Source organism: Chroicocephalus ridibundus, chromosome 1 (assembly GCF_963924245.1).
Source record: "Chroicocephalus ridibundus chromosome 1, bChrRid1.1, whole genome shotgun sequence".
NCBI classification, from domain to species: Eukaryota; Metazoa; Chordata; class Aves; order Charadriiformes; family Laridae; genus Chroicocephalus; species Chroicocephalus ridibundus.
The window spans coordinates 48359001-48383888 of NC_086284.1; the positions used below are offsets into that span (position 1 = coordinate 48359001).

The window sequence follows — 24888 nt, forward strand, 5'->3', positions numbered from 1 at the left end:
TAAGTATTTGAAATAAACAAAGTGTTAGGACAAGTACATTCTCCAGTTATTAGAAGACTGAGAGATAGAACTGCAAGTACCTGCAACTACCTACTTGACATTGCTATTCTTCAAGAAAAATCGTATGCTTGTTATATGTAACTTCATATGCTCCTTATACTTTAATATTATTGTTGAGTCCAAGCGCACCTGAATTTTACACACCTAAGTGTTAACACAGGATTTACACTTCTCTGTGTATCTTCCCAGCCAACATGTTCAGGTGCCTTTCTGCACTCCAGAGTTAAATGTGTAGTTTCTTACATGTAGCTTCTTACTCTTGGATATTAGAAAGTCTACAGTGACGCTTCTCCGTACACATCCTGATCTTTTTTCTACCAGGATGAACAAAGCTGAACACATTTTCACAGACACTGCAGAGCTGGCTTCGAGTACTCAAAAGCGAAGAAGTCTTCACAGCTATGCAAGGATGATGCTGACAAGTACCTGTCCAAAAGACAAGGATACATACCTTGCTGTACAATGGCACTTTATTCCCTGTGCAGAACGGAAAGTTTACTTGAGCTAAGTCTGTCCAAAATTTCAATGTAAATAAAAGTTGTCCTCAAACTGTTTCAAGAACAGCCGCCATTTCCTTGAACTGTTTGAAGAAGTTCTAAAAAGCAAGAGTTAAGATAAGTTTCAGCTTCTTGAAGAAAAGCTTGAACTGTAGTTCAAACTAGCACGTTAAGACAAAAGTCACAATCCATGTTTCTCATACTCCCTCATACTCTCCAGTTACAATTTGCAGCTTGAACTGAAAGTTTCTGCTTTTCTTTTTGTGGGCTGGTTGGCATTTGGGCACATTCACTATTAAATCTACATAGGTGATGCCTTATTTGCATAGATTTGCCTATTAAGAGGAAAAGATGCTATGAAAGAAAAATACAAAGCAGCTCTCGCACCACAATAAAACAAACACCAAAAAAACCTTCTTACACAAATGTTTCTATTCCCAGCTGAAATAATCCAGGCTTCTGAAGTACAGCATCCATGTCTTACCGTAGCTGAACAGCAAGTTATTAAATAGATTTCAACCAGAATGAATACAACATTTCACAATACCTAAGGATTCAGAATATCCTTCTCAAATCCCTGGCAGTCCAGCTCCATGGATTTATTTATTTGTAAGCTTGTATGATATTCTAAGTGACATACTTGCCCTTTAAACAGGAATGACAACAGAAGTGCCACATTTATACAGAATTAAACAAAGTTACATAAATGCATAGGTGAAGGCATAGCAATTAAGAGCCAGTGGTGACAAAGCAGACTGACCTCCGTTCCTAATTATTACAAGTGTTAGGCTTAACGCAAATTTTAGATTTTGAGGCTGGGGAACAGTACCATAGATTTAGAATATTCCATTCGTTTTTAATAAGGCAGAGTGACAGCTGACAAGAAAGATCCAAAAGTCTTTACATCTTCATTTGTTTGCTTATTTGTAAGAGACCCAATTAATTACTGCTAAATTAACACTTTCGGATAAGTGATGTAGAACTAAATACTATGAAATAAGTATTTAGCTTCAGTGTTTTAATAATTACTTAATGCTTCATTTTTCAATTACTGTATTAGTAAATAAGCAACACAAACTTATGCATCAAGGTATACAGTTGCTCCTTCACAACATCACTGTTGTTTTTAAGAGACTGAATCAAGTAGCATTGATTACAGACCTTGAACTGTGGGATCGTCATTTCAAAAGATTTGTCTGTTATTTGTCCTGAAGGGTCTGCCACTTTTAGCATCACTGTAACATAAGGATACTTCAGAGACCTGCAGGTGTCAGAGCTCATCGCAACTCCCAGTTTCCACTTAATATCTACAAACTACAAAGAGGAATATAATTGGAAACAGCGTTGAAGAAAGATCTTGCCTACCGTTTCTATTTTGTTGGATGAATGTTTTACAGACAATATAGGACATCAAGAACTCCTATCCAAATGGGAAACAAGCATGTACACTCAAATATTATTGTGAATACAAAATCATCTGCCCTTCCTTTTCATAGCGGAAAAAAATAAGCAATTTAATAAGTTACTTCACTTAATCTGTTTTCCTTATTCAAGTCCTGTCAATAGCCAAGTGCACTCTATTTAAAGTTCTAGTGTTCTAAGAGGAGCTTGAGCCATAGAGTTCACCTAGCTTGTGTATCGTTCATGCTTTTGTCTTTTTCTTTTTTTTAGAGGTTTCCAAATCAAGTGGAAACATAAGAAAAACCTCACACAGTGCACAAAAATTTTATAACAGCAACAAAGGAAAAAAAATAAGGCATTCATAACTGTATCTTAGATAAATCAAAGTAAAATATAAATACATTTCAGACAGGTAAGTTATCATTTTTAGCCTTTTTATGATAAGCAGAACTGTTGAATAAAGTGAAGTAAGCCTTTAGAAGCTTACTATCAAGCCTCAAAGATTTTTTCCCCCCTAATTCTGTATTCTTTTAAACTGTTGTTAGAATAAAAGATCTTAAAATGCAAAAACACTGCTATTTTTTCAAAAAGGGAAAAAAAAGGAATGCTGGAAGTTGACAGAAAGCATCTTTAAAAGAGTTTAAACTTAAGGGAGACATAGAATAAAACAATTAAGTGCTGGTGTTATCAACTCTAAAGTATAATTCAAATTATATTTAAAACAGATTTACATAAACCGCTAATACAATTGTCTGCCACAGTGACTGCCACTCACCTTCCCTAACAGTACTTACAAAGCACTGATTTTTAGAGAAGTATGAAATGTGCATTTATCATCCAAACAATAATATTGGAGAACTGTTCAGCATTTAGACAACCTTTACTGTATATGCTTCTTTACCTGGGTAGACATTTGGCAGCTATATATACATGTAGGAAAGCTTTAGGCAGTCAAGATACCACCACATGCTTGACAATACAACATACACAATGAAGCACTGACATTTCTGAAAAGTTAATAATTAGCTCAACTGCACTTTGTCATTTACTTACCTGCCCCATTGTGGCCATGTTTCTTGCATCTTCTGAGACGCTAATGGATTTGCCCTGCTCATTCCATACATGACGAATAACTTGAACTGCATGTTTTGGCAGCGCGCTGACTGCATTGCCCAAGGTGGCGACGAGTTCTTCCGTAGAGAGATTGTTTCTGGCTGCTGTGCTATAGGTACATCCAAAGAATACCATGTTAATTCCATTCTCTGTGAATTTAATACAATTTCTCACTTCACCCCAGACAGACACATAAAGCAGAAATAAAAAATTGCCTTTGTACTTTATAATAATTAGGCAGCCTGTGATTTATTTTTTTCCATAGTATTTTACTAATCTTTTGTATCCACATGTGAAAAACCCACGACTTCTAACATATCTTAATATGCAGAGACCAAGCTTTGCTGGGCTTGCACAACACACAATATTAAAACAAAAATAATCACAGCCTCCAAGTGCTGCTGCAACTGAAAAGACGACATAATTCAGTGAAAGATGTGTGCACAGAGCACTTAAACAACATTATTACTTTAGAAACAAGGCTGTTTAATTAAACATTTAGAAGAGGTAATTTTAAGGATCACCAAAAGGCAAGTAAGGACCTCTAGGCAGTGGTATAATTGGTACTAACAGGAGTCAAATGATGCAATAACCCTCAACTGAAAAGGCAGCAAGTCTAGAGGAAAATTGCAACTTGATTTCCTCGACAGAAACAGGTAAAAAAAAAAATCTCACACCCTAGGTTTGTTTGTGCAGATCCACTCCTCTTAAAGAGACACTAATAAGAGAGAAAAAGAATTGGTCCTCCAAGTAGCATGGTTTAATATAATTAAGGGTTTATATTTTATAGAGGAAAAGTAGTTGTTAAATTTATACTAATTTATTTTCTTCAGTCATATTAACATCACGTAAAACATTTCAATACTAGATATTAAAAGCAATATCTTGAAAATTTAATCTTTCTGAAAATAGAAAAATTTACATCAAAAGAACAGATGAAAATACTACCTAAAAACTCTACCTTTATCAAAACAGAGTTCCATATTATAAAACTGTGTGCCCTTCAAACAAGAACAAACACTAGTTTCTAATCTCTAAAAAAAAAAGTTTTTAGAACACACTTCTTCCAGGCAAAGGCCTAGCTTTAGAACTGAGCTTAACTTCCTCTTTTATTTTGCCAGTAGTTCTAAAGCTTGCAGAAAGGATCTTAGAACAATTTCCTCTCTTCAGTTTTTTTTTTAATTACAAAAAGTCAGACTACATATTAAGTAACTACACATTTTTTAAAAACAAACTAAGCCAAGAAGTTTTTTTTGTGTACCAAGAGTTGCAAACTTTTGCTCTTTTCCCAAATCAGCTCATTTTATACCCACATTTGGTGTCACTTTTTAATACCACTATTAAGTAGGGATGGAGGGAAAAAAGGCACAAGGCAAAGTAAATTATTTTGTGCTTACCTAAATAGAAAGGAAATAATGTTAGCTATTTTTGCCAGGTCACCAACATTAATCTCAATCCCAGACGTTTGAATTCTCTAGAAACAGAATGTTCAAACAATTACAAATAATAATAAACTATGCATTAATAAAAACCTCCTTGTATATACATACACACCCGTGCCAAAAAATTGATTTAGGGAATCTATCCTCTATAGTATATACAGCTAATATACATGCTTATAAGTGCTAGTATCCAAACCTACCTGACACAATTCAGCTATATTTACACCTGGGATCTTACGGTTCAGATGTTGAATTATCTGTTCACACTGTAAAGAAAGTAAGTTTGAAAACATTCTTAATGCATGTTTTAATATACAAGACAAAGCTAGTTTGAATACTTGGGAGATTACAAAACAAAAAAGAAAACTGGTTAATGCAAAAATGGACAACAGGAGGATTCTTCAAATGCAGAGAGAATAGTCATTGAAATGACCGATTTAAAAGTTACATCAAATCCAAGAAAAGCAAATAAACTCAGTCAAGGCTTTTAGTCTAGTTATTCCTCACTAGCTATTCCTACTTAATACATCATTTTCATACTAACTGAACCATCACCTTATTCAAGTGTACACTACAGTAAACAAGCTGAATGTTTACTACCAAGCTGGCTCGCTATCTCATTTAGATGAAAGGCAAAAGCCACATTTTTAAGTCTTCTGTGATAAAAACACAAATTTAAAGCAATCTCATTGCTCTTAGCAGGACTGGTCCGTTTTATGAGTCATGTAAATCCAAGCTACCACATACATAAGATTCCCTTTGCAACAGACAAACACCAGAAGAGCTTAAACAAAAAGGCTTCCCAGAATCAAAGCGCACCAGTAGCTCTTCCACACCCCATCTAGGGCCCTACTTACCAGTTCTGCAAAAAAGTCTTGAGGTATTACATTAATCTTATCTGCTGCACCACCAACATCTGAAAAGCACAAGCAGTAGAGATCAGAAGCAAATCCTTAAAGTATTATTGCAATAAGTCTAATCTCTGAAGAATTCCTCGGTCATCATGCATGCGTTTACCTTAAAAGCAAAGCTTTCTTTAGGGGGGATTGTCCTGAATTGCATTAATGTAACCTGCTCAACGTCCCAAGAAAAGCCTAATACGAGAGACTCCATAAGGCCTCGAAGCCCCAGGCTGAGCCTATGCACAGCTTGACAGCCCTCAGTAACTCCCCCGACCCTGGGGAGCAGCACCCACACCGAGTCCCTCAGCTTACCGGGAAGCCAGGCATTCCCAGAGCTGCCCTGCGGCACCACAGGACCGCTACTCTCCCTAATGCTAACGCTGCCTCATCCAGGCCTCCTCCTGGTGGCGAAGCTCCCACGGGCAGCCCGGGAGGGCGCCCACTGGCCCACCACAAACCTCCGCCCACAGAACGGCAGACCCCAGACCAGGTGGCTCCGCAGCACAGCCCGCTGCTAAACCCTCAGGGAAGCGCTCCCCCCACATCCCGTCCCACGGGCCCGGGTGGGCCCAGTTCCCCCGGCCTCACACCGGGGTCCCCTCCCAGTCCCCTCACCCAGGGCCTCCAGCGCCCGCGCCAGCACCGCCACAGAACCGGCGGCCATGGCGCCGCGCACCCGCCGAGGCCCGACTTCCGCCACACAACGTTAACTACTCCGATTGGCTCCGGGCGGCACCAGTGCGAGGCAGGGCCAGCGGCCTCGCCCTTATTGGCTGCCGGGCGTGGCGCATGCGCTCTTCTCCCCTTGTTGGGGGGGAGGGCGCAGAGTGCCCGCGCGCGCCAGTGGCCGGTGGCCACTGCCTCGAGGCTGAGTGGGTGTGAGGCCCAAGGGGTGGGTGGGGAGGGCTTTGTCTTTCTCGGGGTAAATCGTTTCTTAAATAGATGAAATTCAAGCCAGGTCCGCGTTTTAAAACGCTACTGCGTCTGCAGGCAGCAGGTGGAAAAGGCCATCTGCGGCTCAGGGCAGTGCAGGCTGGGGCCTGTCCATTCTTCACCTCAGGCAGGCCATGTTCTCGCGCTGCCAGCCCCCGTGTGGGTGCTTGTGCTAGCAGCGTCTTGGGAAATGGCGCTGGCAGGAGCATCCTCTGAGGAGGCTTTTGGGAGTGCCAGTTCAAGTCACACCTGGTTTGCGCAATGAGTTGTTTACTGGGTTTGGTTTATTGTTAACTGGCATCAGGGTTTTCTTGGTGCTCCCTGTTACAGTCTCGGGTATATAAATCATGCGCTGTTCTGTGTGCATGCAGCATATGTGGTGTATTGAATGTAGTACAGATTACATAGAGTGACCATGCTTTCTGCAGGTGTATTGGGAAAATGTCCTGCACACCTACAAATAAACAATTAATGGAGGATTTGTGTAGATAAACTATGTCTTCAGTTTAATGGGAAAGTGGCCATTTATTGTAAAATGACAGCTACAACCATGTTCAACAAACTTTGCATACTGAAATAAGTGTGGGGTGTGGCTGGAGCCCTAAAACAACATGGATCAATCACCATTTTCAACTTTCAGAAATAGCAAATATCCTTAGATTTCTCTAGTAACCATTTTTACATTTGCTTTTAACTTTTTTTTTCTATGTTGTAATGCTACAATCTCAGTACATCTATTGTAAAACTGTGACAGAGCAGCGAAACAGAACTTGTCACGCAAACTACTAAACTACTTGTCATGAGTTTAAAATTACGTATTTTCAATAAATGTTAATGAAAGAATTTAGAAGATTCTTCAGGAAAGGAGTAATTATTATGGAACGTGGTGTGTGTTTATGAGCTTTGTACAATTACGGTCTGTCTAATCCTGGCCTCTCCCTTTTAAAGTATCTAATTAAGTGTGCAAATGTTTTTAGGTATTATGTGTTTTCATGACCTCATGATTGTCAAAACACTAGAAATGTACGTACTGGTAAGATCTGTCTGTGATAGCAAGGACTTGATTAACCATCTCTTTGTGCTTAACTTAGGTAACTATTACATACTTTGTTATCTAGAGAACTTTACATATTATTTTATATTACAATTTCATTGTCTCGTAGTAGCGCCTGTAGCACTATGACTAATATTTGTTATATTACTTTTAATTCTTTCTCCAAGATCTGGAGGTAGACGTGGAGTTGAATATCTTATTGGTTTGGTAATTACAGAATCAATTGCTGAAATTTGGAATTATTTTGGGGTTATTTTCATCAACATGTAAACATGCATTTAGTTCTTTGAATTTGGAAAAGAAGGCAATGAAGTATGTAGTGATTTCAGCTTGTCGGCCCATGCACAGAATTAAACTGTCTGACTTTGGAAAATTCTGCCTTCTGTAAGCGTGCTCTATGAAGCTTTTTCGTGGCAGAGGAAGGTAGATGCAGGCTGTGATGGTGATGTGACAGTGCAGGCCCATCTCTTAGCTAGGTAAGGGCCAAGAACTTAATATGAGGAGACACGTGAAGACTTGAAGAAACTAGAAGACGAATCCCATGAGCTGCAACGAGGCTGGACTGCTGAAGAGATACGCTACGGTATTGTTGACAGGTCAATACAGAGGCTTCAGGCACAGACACGTAGCCTTACCATAGTCCTCCTAAGTGATAATGTGGGTTAAATAAAATAAAAACATCATTAGGTAATTTACTCCATTTCATAAACTTAATATTTGCAGAATGAGGTGTAATTTGCCTCAACACTCTATAGAACTACACCACATTCTTCAAAGACCTTTTCAGGCCGATGGGAGGTATATCTGTTACCTCTTTTCTCCAGTCTCTTAACTATATGATATCCGAAACATCCTGCCTTTCTGGCCGCCTGGCACTTTGGTAGTCCCATCTCTACAGTACCTAGAAACAGCATTTGCTCATATTATACTCCTTCCTTCTCCGACAGGACTCTGGTTTGCCTGTAAACTGGCACAGTTTCTGTCTTTCCTCCACCCTCGATGTACATGCATGCTCTACGACCAGGTCTTACTGGGCACGTGCTGGGCTGGCCTGGAGGTCCAGCTCATGGGCTTCCAGAGGCTGGGTGGAGAATAGTTTGAGAGCAGCCCTGAGGAGAATGACTTGGGCATATTGGTTGTTGAGAAGCTCTATGTGAGCCAGCAATGTGCACTCACAGATCAGAAAGCCAACCGCATCCTGGGTTGTGTCAAAAGCAGCGTGGCCAGCAGGTCGAGGGAGGTGATTCTGCCCCTCTACTCCATGCTGGTGAGATCCCACCCAGAGTACTGCGTCCAGCTTTGTAGTCCTCAGCACAAGAAGGACATGAACCTGTTGGAACAGGTCCAGAGGAGGGCCACAAAGGTGATCAGAGGGCTGGAGCACCTGTCCTATGAAGACAGGCTTAGAGAGTTGGGGTTGTTCAGCCTGGAGAAGAGAAGGCTCCGGGGAGACCTTGTAGCCCCTTCCAGTACCTAAAGGGGGCCTACAGGAGAGATGGGGAGTGTAGTGATAGGAGGGTAAGGGTTTGAAACTGAAAGAGGATAGATTTAGATTAGGTATTAGGAAGAAGTTTTTTACTGTGAAGGTGGCGAGGCACTGGAACAGGTTTCCCAGGGAAGTTGTGGCTGCCCCATCCCTGGAAGTGTTCAAGGCCAGGCTGGATGGGGCTTTGAGCAGCCTGGTCTAGTGGGAGGTGTCCCTGCCCGTGGCAGGGGGGTTGGACCTCGGTGATCTTTAAGGTCCCTTCCAACCCAAACCATTCTGAGATGGGCAGAGAAATGGTATTCCCAGTAAAGGAGTAGCTGGGGCCGCGGCACCCGGCGGGAGGGCGGCAAACCACTCCCGCGGGCTGCCCCGGCCAGAGCCGGGATCGGGACCGCCGAGGCACCACCTCTTGCCATGTTGGGAGAGTCCATTGCCGGGGGGGGAACGAAGAGGGTGGGAAGCGGGAAATCCTCCCGCCATCTCTTGCAGCCCGGGAGAAGGCGTTCGTCGCCATGTGAAGCGCCTCGTGCCGCCGCTCCGGAGCCGGGGAGGTTTGGTTTGGAGACGCGGGAGCATTCGGGGATTTTTTTAATCCGCTCCCACCCCCCCCCCTTCCCTCTTTCCCGGTGGTGCGGTCCCGGGTCAGGTCTGAGGCGAGGCGGCGTGAGGCGCTGTCAGTGCCGGTACTGGGAGCCGTCGCCGCTGCCGCCACTGCCGACATGGAGCCCCATCGCTGGCTGCCCCTGGAGGCCAACCCCGACGTGAGTGGCCGCGGGGGGAACTGCTTGGCTGCCGGTGGGAGGGAAGGAGGGAGGATGGCGGAGGGGAGACGGCTCGGAACCGCCCCGGGCTCGGCATCGGGGGCTGAGGGGCGGCTGGTGGGGGCAGGGAGCGAGGGAGGCCTTACCCCGCCGATCCAGCCGGGATCTTAACTCCCCTCTGTTTTCTGCTTGCTTTTCAGGTCACGAATCAGGTAAGCGGCTTTTATTTGAGGTAACCTTTAGTCTCTCGGCAGGCTTTAGGCCCATGTCCTTTCATTTTCACGTAGTGAAGGCTCCTGCTTCTCCAACCCCCTTCCTCCCCCGCCGGAGGAGTCTGCGCTCAGTCTTCTGATATTGTGCCTTCCTGGCACCTCCTGAAACCTCTGAGTATGCAGTGTCGTGTAAAGATACTATATGAAAGAAAACACGGTAAAGAAAAATAGAGCACATATGGTTTGGTTATTAATATAGTGTAATCTCTGGTGTGTTTCAAGGTGGGTTTTAACTCATTAATTAATGATTAAAGCATTATTATGTATTTATACATAATGTGTGCCAGTTCTGAACTTGTACATAATGGCTCTGTGCACTTGTATGGATCATGCTTACATCACTGTGTTGCAGTCTTTTTCTTCTTTGGCTGACCGTAAGAAATAATGTCATTTTACCATATTTGCACTTTGCTGCTTATTCATGACAGTATCTGCATGATTTGTTGTTGCTGGTTTTTTTAGCCTAGTGGAATCCACGTTAGAGAAAGGAAGCTTGTTGTAGTCCACCGAACAATGTAAATGCTAGATAAACTAGCTGAAAGGAAATTACACATACTCCAATCCTGCATCATATTCTCAGTGATAATTTTGAGTATCTCTAGCAAGCTCTAGAGGTCAGATGTTGATCCCTAGCAGGCCTATTGATAATGTTAAGGATAGTGTTTAAGCCAAAAGACTGAAGCTTCCAGCAGTAAGATGATATTATTAAAACTATAATGTTGAAATATTTTGTAAATGAGGAATTTATGTGTGCGAAGAATGTATTTTTTGTTGTTGTTGCTGTGATATACTGAGTCTGCGGGAGAGTGAAGGATTATTTGATGCTGGGTCATTTTGTACTTGGCTTTATAGTTTCCTAGGACAAATAATGTTTCTATTCTTACAGTACTGCTGCTTTGGAGCAATTTGCGAAGTCTTTAATTCCAGTACTAAATTAAAATTAACAACCTTTCCTGTGAGCTTTTCTCAAATATATGCTATAATTTTCTCATGTTTTGGATTTTTTTAAATTTTAAAATTCAGAGACTAAATTCCAGTTTGGAAGAAAATAAATGGGAATAAAAGACTAGTCGAATTTCAAATTTTCTAACTTCTGACTTTCCAGATGTTGAGATGAGCTTATCATGGTACAAATAAAGTCCTGCCAGCTGTAAAGTAGAAATTGAGGAGGAACATTGATGAGGGATGATATCTGTCAATCCTGGATGATCTGATATCTATCAATCCTGGATGATCATGGATTATAGGAATTTTTACTCTGCAAAGGTTTTCTTGTTTGTATTTCTGTACAAAAAAGTCCACTTTAGACCAGTTAGACTTCCTCATTCACTATATTTGGCCAGTCTTAACTGAGTAGTGGTTGGTATTATCTAGACTGAAATGTGTTTGTTGTTTTTCTTTTTTTTAAAAAAAAGGGAGGGAAAAATGGTCAATGTTGAATATGAATACATCTCACATTATTAGTCATTGTTCTTTTAATCTTGTCAGTACACTGGTAAACTGTATAACAACAGGGCTGTTAGTCACCAGTTATTCATATCCTGCTTAAAACAACAATAATAGTAATTTGAGATTTAAATGAAGTTGCAAACGCATTTTTAAAAAATCCTATTGAGTTAATTGCAAGGGCAGACTTTTTTGTGGTACTGTGTGCTGTGCTCTAAAATATTCTAGAATCCTTCAGGATTAAAAAAACCCAACAATCTTGTGCCCCTAATAGCCGTAATATATGTATTTGGTAGTAGTTTAATACATATAGGCATCTATCCATGTGTTTCTTGGTTTGTTTGGGGTTTTTTTCTATTTTTTTAAATTGTATTTTATTTGTTTTACTTGGGTGTTAGACTATCCTTGGAACATACTACTTCTGTTAGTGTCGAAGTGTGGTAGCGAACTCTTAAAACCCCCCAAAATTCCAGTCACTCATAAGATGCGTGGATTCTGAAGTATTAGATTGTAGTCAGAACTGTCGTTATGTCTTAACAAATGCTTAGCCTGTTTTGATTATTATACCAATCATTCTCTTTTTTAATAGAAACTAGAAAGGCGATGCGCTAAATGCAGGTTCATTTGCTTTTAATATGTTCTTACCATACTGTGTGCTCCCTACTTCTGAAATTTGAGACTCTTTCAATCTCTGTACTGGAAAGTCAGCCAATAATGGAGAAGAACTGGTATTTCTCAGTTGTAGGGTATGTGAAATCTTCCAAAAATATCTTGAAAGTTTTTCTCTGTCTGAAGGAATTTACGTTACTATACACATCTAAGAATTTCTAAATCCTTAATGTATATAGGATCTCTCTTTGTGCATATGTGTTAGAAGTATTTAAAGGTTCAGAAACTAGCTTGTGAGGAGAAACAGGAATATTCTTTCTTAGCTTTAAAGATTTCCAGTGTCAGTGACTCACTTAGAATACCACAGCCACATATCTGTACTGATCTTTTTAAGAGAGAAGTCAGTGTAGTTAAATGTAGCATACAGTGCTGATTTGTCACAATACCTTTTTTCCCCTTCCACTTCTACAGTCTGATAGAATGAATTGTTAGTTGAGTTGATGATTCAGCATTTACAAAGCCCTACTTTATGTACAGTGATGACAGGGAATGGTTTCTTCTCTTTGACCTTCAGCTGGGGGCCTGATGTGACCTGTGCTACCCTTCTTCCTGAATCTGTTGCAAGACTTTCCCCACTGAGAGAGAAGGAAAGAAAATGGCGTTTATCCGCCCACCATTTACCAGATGATGTCTGTCTGTGTATCTTGTTCTCAATTTCTTGTACCACCAAAAAAAAAAAGACTGCATACAAATTTTTGGAATGAAAAGATCAGACACAAGCTGATTGTTCTTCATCATGACAGCACTTCAGTCTGGCTTGCAACCCATAATTGATTCCCTAGCAAGCATAGATAAAAAGAATATTGGTGGATATCTTTCCTGATCTCTCTCAACCTTTCTTCATCTCACATGTTCAAAGAGATATTCTTACTTCCTAGATAAGGTGCTGTGTCAACTCACATCTTCGTTATATTTGGATAAGGATAGAGTAATTGACTGCATCTGATTATGAAGCTCAAGCTCTGGCTTCAAGTAGTTCAGAGTTAAACTATTGAGAGTTGGCTGTGGCTTGTGTTTCTCTTGCCACATAGGGCTTACTTGCCGATTCTTAGTTAACTTTCCAGCATAATTTTCAGGCCTTTGCTCCTACTTTTTTTTTTTTTTTAAAGCCATTGAGGTATTGAGAGTCAGCTACATAAAGAAATTAATTTTAATCCATGGATGCCTTTGATAGCTGTGGCTTTAAAGTCAGAGGGGCAATAAAGATCACAAAACATAGAACAAATGGCAGAAACTGGATACAGCTGGTCTTCAGCCAATTATGAAACATTTCTTAAGGGTGTTGGGCAAATACAGAGATCAGTTAAGTATCTTGAGGAAACAAACTTTACTCTTCCTAAAAGGTCTTCCATTTCATGAACTCTGTAACACTATTACTCAAGGGTTCCCAAAAGAAAGCCCTGCTGAAGTCATTGAAAAGGCAGTGCGTCCATGATTCCTGAAGTGTGTTGGGTGGTAGTACTTGTAGATGAGCTACTGCATTGGAGTGTAAGGATGTTGGTTGTGAAGAAACAGAGAAGTCCTTCTGAAAATGCTTAGCTACGCCGCCTTTTTTTTTTTTTTAGTGAGGGAGTGGAGCTTAACTCTTCCATTGTAAGCAGAGTGGAAACAACGGAGATAGTGTGCATGCTTAGGAAACAGCCTGTTATTATGAGTGTAGCCTCGGAAAGTGGAGGACCAGGGTTCAATTTATGTCTTTCTGTAAAAAGAATACCCTAGAAAGCCTTCCACAGAGCCAACAAGGAGAAAGTGTTGAGGCTGTGGCACAGCACAGCAAAGAATACGCAGAAGGACAAATATGAAGGGGTCGCAGGCGTCCACTGTGAGATGAACTGTTGAATAGCTTCTTCTAGTTTAAAATATCTCAAGCTGTATAGGCCTCTTATTGAGTTTAAATAGGTAAATATGTTGCAAAGGGAAAACTGTAACTTATTTTGGGGGTTAGAGCCAGTAGTCGAGCAACTCAGGGAATGAGAAAGACATGAGAAAACATCTGGACAGAGCTGCAACTGTGAATTAGTATATTTGCAGTCCTTGAATGTGATGCTGCAGAGTCAATTGAAAGAATCACTGAAAGGCCTTGAGTCACTGCAGGCTAAAAGTGAAGAACTACTTAAAATAATAGAAAGTCAGAAAGAAGAAAACAAATATCTTGCAAACGGTATTCAAGGTAAAGAAGAAGGGTTGCTTGAAAACAAACAACATTATGACATTCATTCCACCAAGCTCAAGATTGAAGTGGAAGAGGCAGTAGCAAACGTGAAGAACCCTCAGTCTAAGCTGTAAGCTTCAGAGAAAGAAAATAAGAGAAAGTAAACTTGAGCCGAGTTGCGCAGAGGGAGAATAGTTGAAAGATTGACTTAGGATCTCTCTGTCTTTGTTCCTCAGTAGTTGAAAGCTAAGAAAACCATGTATTTAATTCCCCTATTTATACTTGCCACTTCTGGCCTTATATTATGCTCTTTTTTGCTCACTTTCTTATTTCTGTTTGAATGACATAAACTAAAAATTGTAACAAGGAAGCCCTTAACTGTCTCGAGCGCAGTTTAAGGGAATGGGGTGCTACAGAGTGGAAAAAAAGTGATAGTGGTTCATGTGATAGGTTGTCTTGTTGCATTGAAGATGCTGTTCCCCGCTTCCATGTTTCCCTTGGCTTAAGAGACCATCAGAATCAGTAGAATCCAATTGTTTTAGCACACTGCAAAAGTAATACATATAACAGCTTATTTGGAGCAGATTGATGTGGCTTGCACCCATTATGAATAATTTAGAACATAGAAACAGGTCTCTTATGTGTTTTTCATGGCATAGTGTGGTGTCCTGTTTTGGCCTAGTGGCACAGTAGCTGCCCCTCAGGACCCTGGAGCATTCTAAAGCTCTCACTGGGGCAATTTTGGAGGAAGCCTGGACCAGCTGGTTAGCCTGGCTTTCTGCACACTTTGTGTTGCTGCCTGTGCGATGTCCTCGTTCAATGTACATAGCAGTGCCTGGGCATACTGAGTATTAAGTTTTGAAACTGCTTGATAGATATGTTAAAAATATATACTTCTCATTGTGAAGATCAGGAGCACTAACTGTAAGTCAGTGCTGCTCAGACACCCTGAAGAAACTAATGCAATTGGAAGGATAATAATTTTGTGGGTGTGAGACTTCTCACACTTTTGGTGAAGTTGAAAGTGTTTTCTTTTCTCCTCCTTCATTACAAATTTTGAAAAAAAAACTAATTAAAAAATTGTGAAGATAAATGGGCCGTATTCCTTAAACTTTATTATGAGGTCCTGAAATACAGCACTTGAGGATATTAAAGAATTTGTAATGAATCTTGAATTTCACAAATAAGTTTATTATAATGGAGCATCTCTTGTTTGAGCAAGGCCATATTGTGGCTACATGAAGTGAGGAGTAGTTGGTAAAGAAGAATAATGCACCTCATGTAATTTACAGCCATGTGTTTGTTTCTGGTATGTCTTTTGACCTGCTGTATAGAACTAAAGTTGCTACAGCTGCTGCCATCTTGTCATGTCAGTCATTTCAACTAATAGTCTGAAAGACGCCTTCTCTAATATGGATTGAAAAACGATCCCTTCATTTTAATTGCATAAATGTCATAATAAAAGAATTAAGAAATATATCCTTTTAATGCCCAAACAATAAAATATTGTTTGGGTGGTTCCCTTATTTCTGTAGAGGAATTTCACTTCTGAAACAAAACAGGTTTTTGTAGTGTGCCTCTAGAAATGATGTATAAAGAATTGAAAGCAAAATATTGTGCATTTATACTTGTAATAGATTAGTTTAATAAGAATTGGATACTTAAAGGGCTTAATACAACCATCTATTTGTGGATTTATATAAATTGTAACATAAGTGTTCTTCTGGGTTTTTTCTTTTTCTTGGTGATAACTCCATCAGACATACCCTGTGCAGTGTCTTACTACTTTCTAGGGAAAAAGATTAGCTTCAATTTAACAAAGCACCAAAAAGCCCTATGCTTTCATGAAAAAGTTACAAAATATTGATCGTCTTCATTGGTTTATTTAGATGTAGTTCTTCCAGTTTCCTAAAGTCATAGGCATGTTTTGGTTTTGCAGAAGAAAGTCTTAACTGTGGTTTTGTTGTGATACAGTGATGCTTTAATCCACTGAGCAAAAGTACAATAAAATGTAGACTCTCTTGGTGTTTTAGTTTGCATGTACATTTAGAAGAGGATTACAATGGTTTGTTCTTCCCGCAAAAGCTCTTTGACTTTTGCATCTGAGTGTCTGGAAATGTTTGTGCATTTTGCCAGTTTTGTGTTTTCAAGGTTCCAACTTGTATACAAATACCACAGTAAAATGCGGAAAACTCAAAGGCTTGACTATAATGCCTCAGTATTTAGAATGTGGGGTTCTTGAAATATTTGCAAATACCGTCCAACTTTAATTGCACCTAAATTTCAAAGTCCATTTTGTTTCAGTGTTTCTCCTCACTTTGTTTTTACATGCAACTGACAAAGTGGAAAAGAACATGGCTACTTCAGACAGTATTTAAATTGTGTATTAACTACTCCCAAAGTTTTCTGTTAAAATAAATTGCGCCCTTACTTTTTCTTGCCCCACTTATCCTTTCCACATCTCCATCAACCCCATAAATCAAATCTTCCTACTGGCTGTGAAACTGTGTTGGCAGGAGTACTGTTCTAAACTGCTCAAGTCACGTTGCCTGGGTCAAGATGTTGCTAGGTTGCCTTTGTCCCCTGGGTTTCCATTCTACTTTTGAGGCTCTTTAAAAATAAATAAATAAGCATGAACTCTTTTTTTTTTTTTTAATTAAATAAATTTAATGAACCTTAAAGGTAGCCAGTGTACCTCAGTGCAAAATCATGTACTAAAGATGACTACTCAGTGCTTCTTTCAATGCCTAACAGTTAGTAGGTTAAAGCAGTGGTACTGACAATGAAAACAACACAGGTTATACCACTTAGGTAACGTGCCTAAATGTGCTTATTGCAATGTTTTTGCTATTAACTAACATTTGGATGTGCAGTTTTACAGTTTGTGGTGATTTAGAAAAGAATCAGGAAGGCTGGAAGGGACCTCTAGAGTTCTGTAGTCCAACCATATTCTGTTCAAAACAGGTTGCTCAGGAATTTGTGAAGTTGCGAATTCCTCAAAGGATGGAGACTCCACAGCCTCCTGGGCAGCCTGTGCTAGTGTTTGACCATGATCATTATTTTTTTAATTTATTTTTAAATGCTTTCCTTATGAAGTTCAAATTTCCTGTGTTCCAACTTATGTCCATTGTTTCTCATTGTCTTGCTGTGCACTGAGATGAGTCTGTCTCCATCTTCTCTTCAGTCCCCCTTAGCTAGTTGAAAACATTAATAATCAGGTGAGAAGGAACGGCCTTCTGGAATACTGGGGGAAAGGAGAAATTCACAAGAAGTACAGATAAGGTGTGTGTGTCGGGGGGAAAGTAATTTCAAAAGTGGCTTCTTGTCTAATGGTTAGATGGACCAGGGAAAATCCAAGAAGTATGCAGGAAGGTGTTTTAATACAACAAGAAAAGAGACAACTGAAAATGTGGCAATAATCAGTAAAAACAAAGTTCTGAAAAAGTTAATAAACTAGATAGACATGTGTGGTGTTTTTTGTTGTTGCTGCTGTTCTTCCTGAGCCCCTGTAAGACTTCTGTAATGTAGCCAAGTAAGCCAAGTATCTTTTTTTTTTTTTCCTTTTCTAAGGTACATGCTTGAAGACATATAACTTAAGAATAGTCAGAAATGGGTAGTCACTGAATAATTGGAATGCGAAGCAGCAGAGGTCCCTCCCTATGACTGACACTGTCTAAAAGGCATAGAGAACTGCCTGCTGTCCTAAAACAGGAATGTTTTTGTCAGTGGGGAAGTGGTTGCTTCACCTTCTGGTGCATAACTGACTCCTTTTTGTACCAGCATCTTTGTCTGGCCTAGGAAAGAGCTAGAAAAAGACTGAGGGAGAAAAAAAGGAGGTTTAAATTAGTTATGACTAAGGTATTCAGGTAGTTTGCCAAAACTGAAGTTGTTGCTTGTGGCATCTCATTTCTGACCTTCCTGTGTCACATCTAATAGGGATTTTTGTCCCTGTAAAGAACTTTTCCTGGTTCCTAACAACTTGGTTTTATTCCTGCAAACTTTCTTCTCCCTGACCCTGTTAAATTAAATACAGTCTTGCCTTGCTTTTATCCATTCAGAACACAGTTGCAAAAGACTACTTATCTGGCTATGTCATTGATTGAACTCCTTTTTTTTTTCTTTGCACATCTCCACATTAAAAATAAGCTCTATATATTTGTTTTAAGGGTTCTTCCCATCCTGCCCTCTATTATTCATCGGTTACCTGTCTGTCAGTCTCTTTTACACACGGCTTTATGCTGCCAGTTTTTATCATCTACTTACTAAATTTTCAGAAGGATATCTTTATATTTTTTTTTTCCTCAGGCCTGAATTAAACCCTCTTGATACACAGAGGTATCTCCTTTGCCTATTTTGGATCTCTCCCTGGCTTTTTTTTTTAATTTTTTTTTTTTAAATAATTCAACAATAAAGTTGTTAGGCTGCTTGTGTGTTAAGATCACTACCTGTCTTACTAAGCCTATGCTCTTGCTGTTCTCTGTAGTGCTGACCATCACTTCTAGTCATCACTCATTGTATACTGAAACTTATAGTTTTTTAGACTGTAAAAATTCTAGGCAGTACGGTAACGTGAGTAATGAAAGGCACCCTATATCTGTGGAGTTTTAGTTATGTTGAATAGTTCATTTAGGAGTTTGAGTAGGTATTTTTGGGTTTAGGGAGTGTTTTGTTGATTTGGGGTTTGTGGGTTTTTTGTTTGTTTTGGTTGGGTTTTTTGTTGTGGAACAGGACAGGAGATCCTAAATCACTTATTTGTCCAGTAGCTTAATGTGATCCTTCTAGTATTGATTTTTCTGGTTGTGGGGGCTTTTTCTAGGTCAGTGTTGTTTTTATTTTATTGGGGTTTTGTAACTTTATTTCATGTAATCTTGCAAAATATTAAATAGGTTTTTTTCAGTGGCATTACTTTTCCCGCCGTTCTGAATGACAGCAGTAAAAATGATGGAAAGATTAGTTGTTGGCTTAGTAAGGAAAGTACTAGGAGTATTTTAATGCGCCTATACATGTACTCCCTTCCCCTTCAGCTTTTTTTTTTTTTTTTTTGCTATTCACAAAGGGGTAATTATCTTCACAACCTAGAGGGTTAGAATAGGAGTTAAAAAAATACTGTCTTCTGTTTCATCAGCTAGTAAATACTTAACACTTTCCCTTTTCCCCATTTTCATTAAAAGATAACAGTTTGCCCTTCTTGCCAATCTTGGCAAGACTTAAAGGTCGTACAGAACCAAAAGAGCTTGGTGTATTAAATAAGCAATCTTCTCTACTGAATTTTCTTATTGTACTTCAAAACTATCTTGTTTTCTAAACTAGTCAAAAAGGGTAGGTTCTGCAAAGCCTTAATTATGACTTGTGTCCAGTACCACAAACCTCTACATAAGGGAACAAGATTTCCTTAAGACCTTGATAAAGGTACTTTATTATCCCCCTTTTCCTCTTTGAATTTATAGTCAATCTGTGTTCTTTATTATTAGTAGGTAGTGTAAGAAAAAGAGAAAAATGGGGAAAAGTGTTTACGTGGCCTTATGAAAAGAAAATCTCCATATTTTGCAAAGCAGCCATAATCAAATACTGAACTAGCTCTGTGAACTGTATAGATTATTACTGTAGATACACAGAAAGCCATATTAATTTTTCCAAGATACTCTTTAAACTTTTTTCAAACCTAAATCATAGAATCATAGATCGCCTAGGTTGGAAGGGACCTTTCAGATCATCTAATCCAACCATCAGCCTAACTCTGACAAAACCCATCACTAAACCATATCTCTAAGCACTATGTCTACCCATCTTCTGTTGTCATGTCTTGCAGTGTAAAATGGAAATAGAATAATGCATTTAAAATGGTAAAGTGTGGGGTTGGTTTGGGTTTTTTTCACCTCAAAACACTGGCTGCAAACTGCAGCTTCATTCTCTTAATAAACTTCAGGGTGTGTATATTTGCTATTGTTTTGCCCCCTTGTAGAAGGTACTCCTAAGTGTTACTGGTAAAAGTCTTCCTTATTCTTTATAAATACTTGTCCATATATTCAGCCTTTGTAGAAACTGTCTCCTTTATATCTGCAAATATTGAGAGTCAGCCCCTTGGCTTTGTCTCCTGAAAGACAACCACCTTGCCTCTTGCCCAACACAAGCTGAAGCTGGTATTTGAAGGGATCTCATGTTAGATGAAGACACTTGTATTTCGTTGTATGTTCTTGTGCTTTGTTTTAATAAAATATTCGTTTTGAATATTTCTTACAGTTACATCTCTGTAGGTATGAATCTACTCAAATAAAACATAACTGTTACTGAATTCTTGTGCATAGGTGGATTATGGAAAGAAGAGTCATTTATGCCTTTCATTTAGGCTTATCATCTTACGTGATTCTTAAGCATCTTTACTGCAAATGTATCAATAAATGGATTTCCTCAAATAGCATTGGGCAGGAAGTATAATGAAGCTTTTAAAATAACTTTTCCCATCTAATAAAGATAATGGGCAAATTACTCTGGTCTTCTCCAGTATCACTTTAGGGAACAGTATGGTGAACTGCAGAGTTGAGTTTTGTTGAGAGCTGGCTAAAGAACTGCTTTAGGAATTCATTGTTTTTTTCCATTAGAGAGGGTAGAGGAATATTACTTACTGCATGTATTTTCAGGCATTTAAATTTGCAGCTCTCTGTCAGCAGACTTTCCTTATTTTAAACTCGAGAGCCCCAGGTGACTGAGTAAGATTTTCCTATAGATTATGACTTTTCCAGCAGAAATACAGTAAGTTGTGAAATGTTACCTTTTTGGAAAATACATAGGGCTCACACATCTTGTTTTTCTCCAAAATGTAGTCTTTTACCAGTAGAAGTAGTATTTCAAAATAGTATTTGTCTATGCCACAGTCTACCACTAGCTTTTTCTTATAATTATGAATGGTTAGTGTGTGTACAGTAACAATAGTTTCTGAACACAGTTACATTCTTCTAGACTCTGATAACACAAATATTTCAAACTGGTTTAGATCATATATCGTTATTAATTGTGCAACTGTTGTGGTACATAACTTATCTGAGTAAAAGAAGAATATCTGATTTAAAAGTGAGCACCCAATTATAGGCTAAGGTTGTCAAAGCTTAGTAGGTGCTACAGTGTCTCTTTTGTTCTTAAGTGGATTAATGTTAGGTAAAAGATCTAAAATCCCTTTTTGTATTGTGACATATAGCTATAATGTAGGAAAGAGGATCAGAAAGCCTTTGGCTTAGGTGCCATTCAGGAGTTCTAAAGAAGCAACTGAGAATTACTTGAAGATTTACGATTATTGTGTGGCACTTAATCTTTGTCTACTTCAAAATATGTTACTCTATCATAGTTTGAAAGGATTTTTCATGTGAAAGAACACCCTAAAAGGTACACCTACTAAAATACGTATCTTGTGTCTCTTTGCTCAAAAGGCCATTGAAGATCACAATTTTTTTTAAGTTGCTGAAACCCAATATCTCCAACATAAGCAATGGTGTCAGGTATTCTGAAGTACTCATGGAGTCAAATAATATCATAAGGTTATTCATATGTGCTCTGACCTGTGATTTCAAGTTAAAGTGAATATTTGGTATTCTTGTATTTGTGGCAAAACACTTTCCAAATGGCTGAAATGCTTATGCTTTAATGCTTTAGTAAATAGTGCTAGGATTGTTTTCACTTCCATTTCATAAAGCTATCTAAATAAATAAAACATGGGAATTTTGATTGTCTTGATTAGCATTATGATTTATTTGTTTATTAAAACTTGAATCTCGTTTAGTCTCCTTAGATTTTGGAAAGTATGGGTTGTTGCAATGTATTTCATATTGTAAATACTCTGTTATGCTTCTAAAAAGGTAGGTATATGAGCATACTCATTTAATATTATTCTATTTTTTTACTTTTCCAGTTTCTCAAGCAGTTAGGTATACATCCTGACTGGCAATTTGTAGATGTTTATGGTATGGAACCAGAACTGCTTAGCATGGTGCCAAGACCTGTCTGTGCAGTCCTACTTCTCTTTCCGATAACAGAAAAGGTAAATGTTTATTTAATAATCAGCTAATCACTTTTGTTGTAAATGAAATGGGAATGAATAGTTTGAATTTTGTACTTTGGTGTCATAATAGAATCAAGATGAGACTCAAACCTTACTCAAGAGACTCCTTAATTAAAAACACCAACAAAATGCTTCCTTTTTTTAACCTTCTTTTGATAACCTTACATGTATATTTCCAATTTCTTTTCAAGTTGGAGTGGGAAAAGCTAATGTAGAAGCACAGAGAAATGCACCTCACATTTTTCTATTACAGACAATTTAAGGCTTTTCTTTCTTTTTTTTTTTAATATGTACTGTGAAGTGGCTCTGTTTGCTTCTTTTAGCATAAGCAAAATAAGAGGTAGGGTGTAGGACTGTATCAAATGCAACTACTTTTTGAGTTTTCTTACTGTTGCACTGACCAAACTTCAATCCACTTTTAGTTCAGTCATCAGTATCTGTATGGCTTTTGCTTCTTAGACAGATGCGGCATATTTCTAAGATGAAAGAGAATTCCCTTCCCCCTTCCTCTCCGTTAGACTTTTAAATACTTGATTTGGTTAAATCTTCAAGTCTGCTTATTTTATGTCATCGTATGTTTCTACTTAGAAAAGACGTTCATCTTGAATATCTCCTTCAAGTGTTATGTAGGTCGAAATGTGTGATTCATATTAATCTTTCAATTTATAAAAATTTTATGGGATTGTGATAAGGTCAGACAAAATGTTTGAGGTGAATCTGCCGTAACTTCTCCCTTTTAATACGTTTCTCAAAACCAACATGTGGTTTATAAGGATAAAGCAGTTAGCTATTAAAGCTTAACTTCTATAACAAAACCTGTTTAAATAGAGAGAAGAGTGATTAGGTCAGTCCTCTTACTCGTTAGGTCCTGTAAACCCTTGCATTCTCAGTTTCTCCAGAACAGCTACATAGGCAGTCCTTTTCAGGCTTGATTTCAGCTACCTCGATAGTTTTGAATTTTAGCAAACTCTTAACTATCCTCACGTGCTTTCAGGAAATTTCTGTCACCTTTGCAGCATTGTTTTCTGTGTGCTGTGGGTTCTGTCTGGCTGCCTGAGCTACAGGTCTGAGCTCCTTCTATGACTGTCACTTTTCTTTTGCCTCCCTGCCAGTGCAAACTTCCTTTCTTGGATCATGCTAAGGAAGCATCATTCCATGGGAAAGAACGATCTCCCTCTCATCCCAGAAAGTGTATCTCATTTCATCCTCAAGAAGCATATGACAAACAGCCAGAGAAACAGCATATACTCTGTTGCATTGATCAATCAAATTTGACCACCAGTCAAATATTTGAGATTTTCTCCAGCATGTTAATTCTTCAGAAACATAAGGGACACAAGTATTTCAATCAACTGTTTAGCCTGAGTGCGTGAAGGCTGAATCTTTCATGTGAAGTCCCAATGTTCTGAAGCTTTTGTTATTCAGTGTGAACTCTATAAGATTCTTGAGCATTATTCTGTATTTCTGGACTACTTTTTCCCTTCTCAGACTCCCTTTCAATATGCCTGTTACAGTCTGCTTTTATTTAATTTGCTATTTATTTATGCATCTTGTATGTGTCTACATTTATGAAAGTGTGGCTCAATTAATTTTGCTGCCTTTGTAAACACTTTTCTATCATGTCTTTGTTCTTCTGTCTAGAAGTTCCTTTCTTTTATGTTTCCAATGTATCAATTTGCTTGAACTTGCTTTTAGGGCAACGTACTCTTGTTAGCATACAGATAATCTCAGGGTTATTGTCCAGTTTAAAGGCCAATGACTTTCTTAGTCTGCATTGTAGGCTCTAAGACAGACTGAATACTGTGAGCGTTGGGCATTTTGGGCATGGCCCAACGAAAACATATCATGGGACAGCTCGGGTTAGGAGGGACCTCTTGAGGTGATCTGGTCTAACCCTTGCTCAAAGTCATATTTTCAGTATTCTCAACATTTATATGTTTATTTTTGCCATGGAGTTTATTTTGGTTGGCAGGGAGTGAATGGCAGCTATATTGTTTACCTTATCTAATGTGAACTTTTGTCCAATTATACTCTATGAAGTTTTTTTCTCAATTAAGGCGATTTTTGTTAACTTGTAGATAAGTGGTATCAAATTAAAATGCTTTGTAAATGCTCTTGCTGTTACTTAGACCATTCAGAACATTCAGACAAGCTGCAAGCGTGGAATCATGATGCTGGAAAAACTTCTTGGTTTTGTTTGTCACTGATGGTACATAGAATCTGAGAGAAATTTCTCATGGGTTTTCAGGAAGAGTTCTGTGATAACATTCTGCATGCAAATTTCGCTTTTGTCATAGTTGGATAAAAACCCCATCTACTTCAGTATTTTTTTGTATACAAAAGTACCTAGTAAAACAGGCAAAGGAGGAAGAAAGAACAGCATTGTCTGGAACATTTACAGTTTTCTTTCATTCTTTTTCTGTATGAGATGAAAATCTTGAAATAAAAAAAAATAATAATGCAGCTGAAGATAAAACTGAAAAACACTTCCGCCCACAAAAAAGAACCAACAAAAAAAATCACAAAACCAACACACTGTTGCACAGTGTAACAGATCTTATTCAGTTATGATCTTTACAAAACAAGTACTTTAGATTATTCAATCAAACTAAATTCTTTCTTTTGCTACAGAAAATAAACATTCATTTTA

At 38.6% G+C, this 24888-nt stretch overlaps 2 protein-coding genes across 2 annotated transcripts in view; one reads left to right on the forward strand and one right to left on the reverse strand.

Moving 5' to 3' along the window:
• COMMD6 (COMM domain containing 6) lies at positions 1 to 6145 on the reverse strand. The gene is made up of 7 exons (XM_063335665.1): positions 6031 to 6145; positions 5371 to 5429; positions 4714 to 4779; positions 4469 to 4545; positions 3012 to 3180; positions 1719 to 1871; positions 1 to 655 (listed from the first exon to the last, which is right to left on the reverse strand). Exons 1-7 carry the CDS (start codon positions 6077 to 6079, stop codon positions 605 to 607), a joined length of 624 nt encoding a protein of 207 aa, XP_063191735.1. The 5' UTR covers positions 6080 to 6145; the 3' UTR covers positions 1 to 604.
• Positions 6146 to 9855: 3710 nt separating this feature from the next.
• UCHL3 (ubiquitin C-terminal hydrolase L3) overlaps positions 9856 to 24888 on the forward strand; it is a 44525-nt gene continuing 29492 nt past the window's right edge. The window contains exons 1-2 of the mRNA XM_063335680.1: positions 9856 to 9861; positions 22089 to 22217. Of these exons, the coding sequence (XP_063191750.1) occupies positions 22143 to 22217 (75 nt within the window). The 5' untranslated portion in view covers positions 9856 to 9861; positions 22089 to 22142. The remainder of the gene's footprint in view (positions 9862 to 22088; positions 22218 to 24888) is intronic.

What these genes read in the sequence shown, in the direction of transcription:
- COMMD6 (XM_063335665.1), bottom strand. Translation starts at nt 6,079, where the DNA reads ATGGCCGCCGGTTCTGTGGCGGTGCTGGCGCGGGCGCTGGAGGCCCTG. An exon ending in ATATAGCTGAATTGTGTCAG is followed by an intron (nt 4,546 to 4,713) that starts GTAGGTTTGGAT and finishes TTCTGTTTCTAG; the next exon opens with AGAATTCAAACGTCTGGGAT. An exon ending in TGACGATCCCACAGTTCAAG is followed by an intron (nt 656 to 1,718) that starts GTCTGTAATCAA and finishes CTTGCTTTTTAG; the next exon opens with AACTTCTTCAAACAGTTCAA.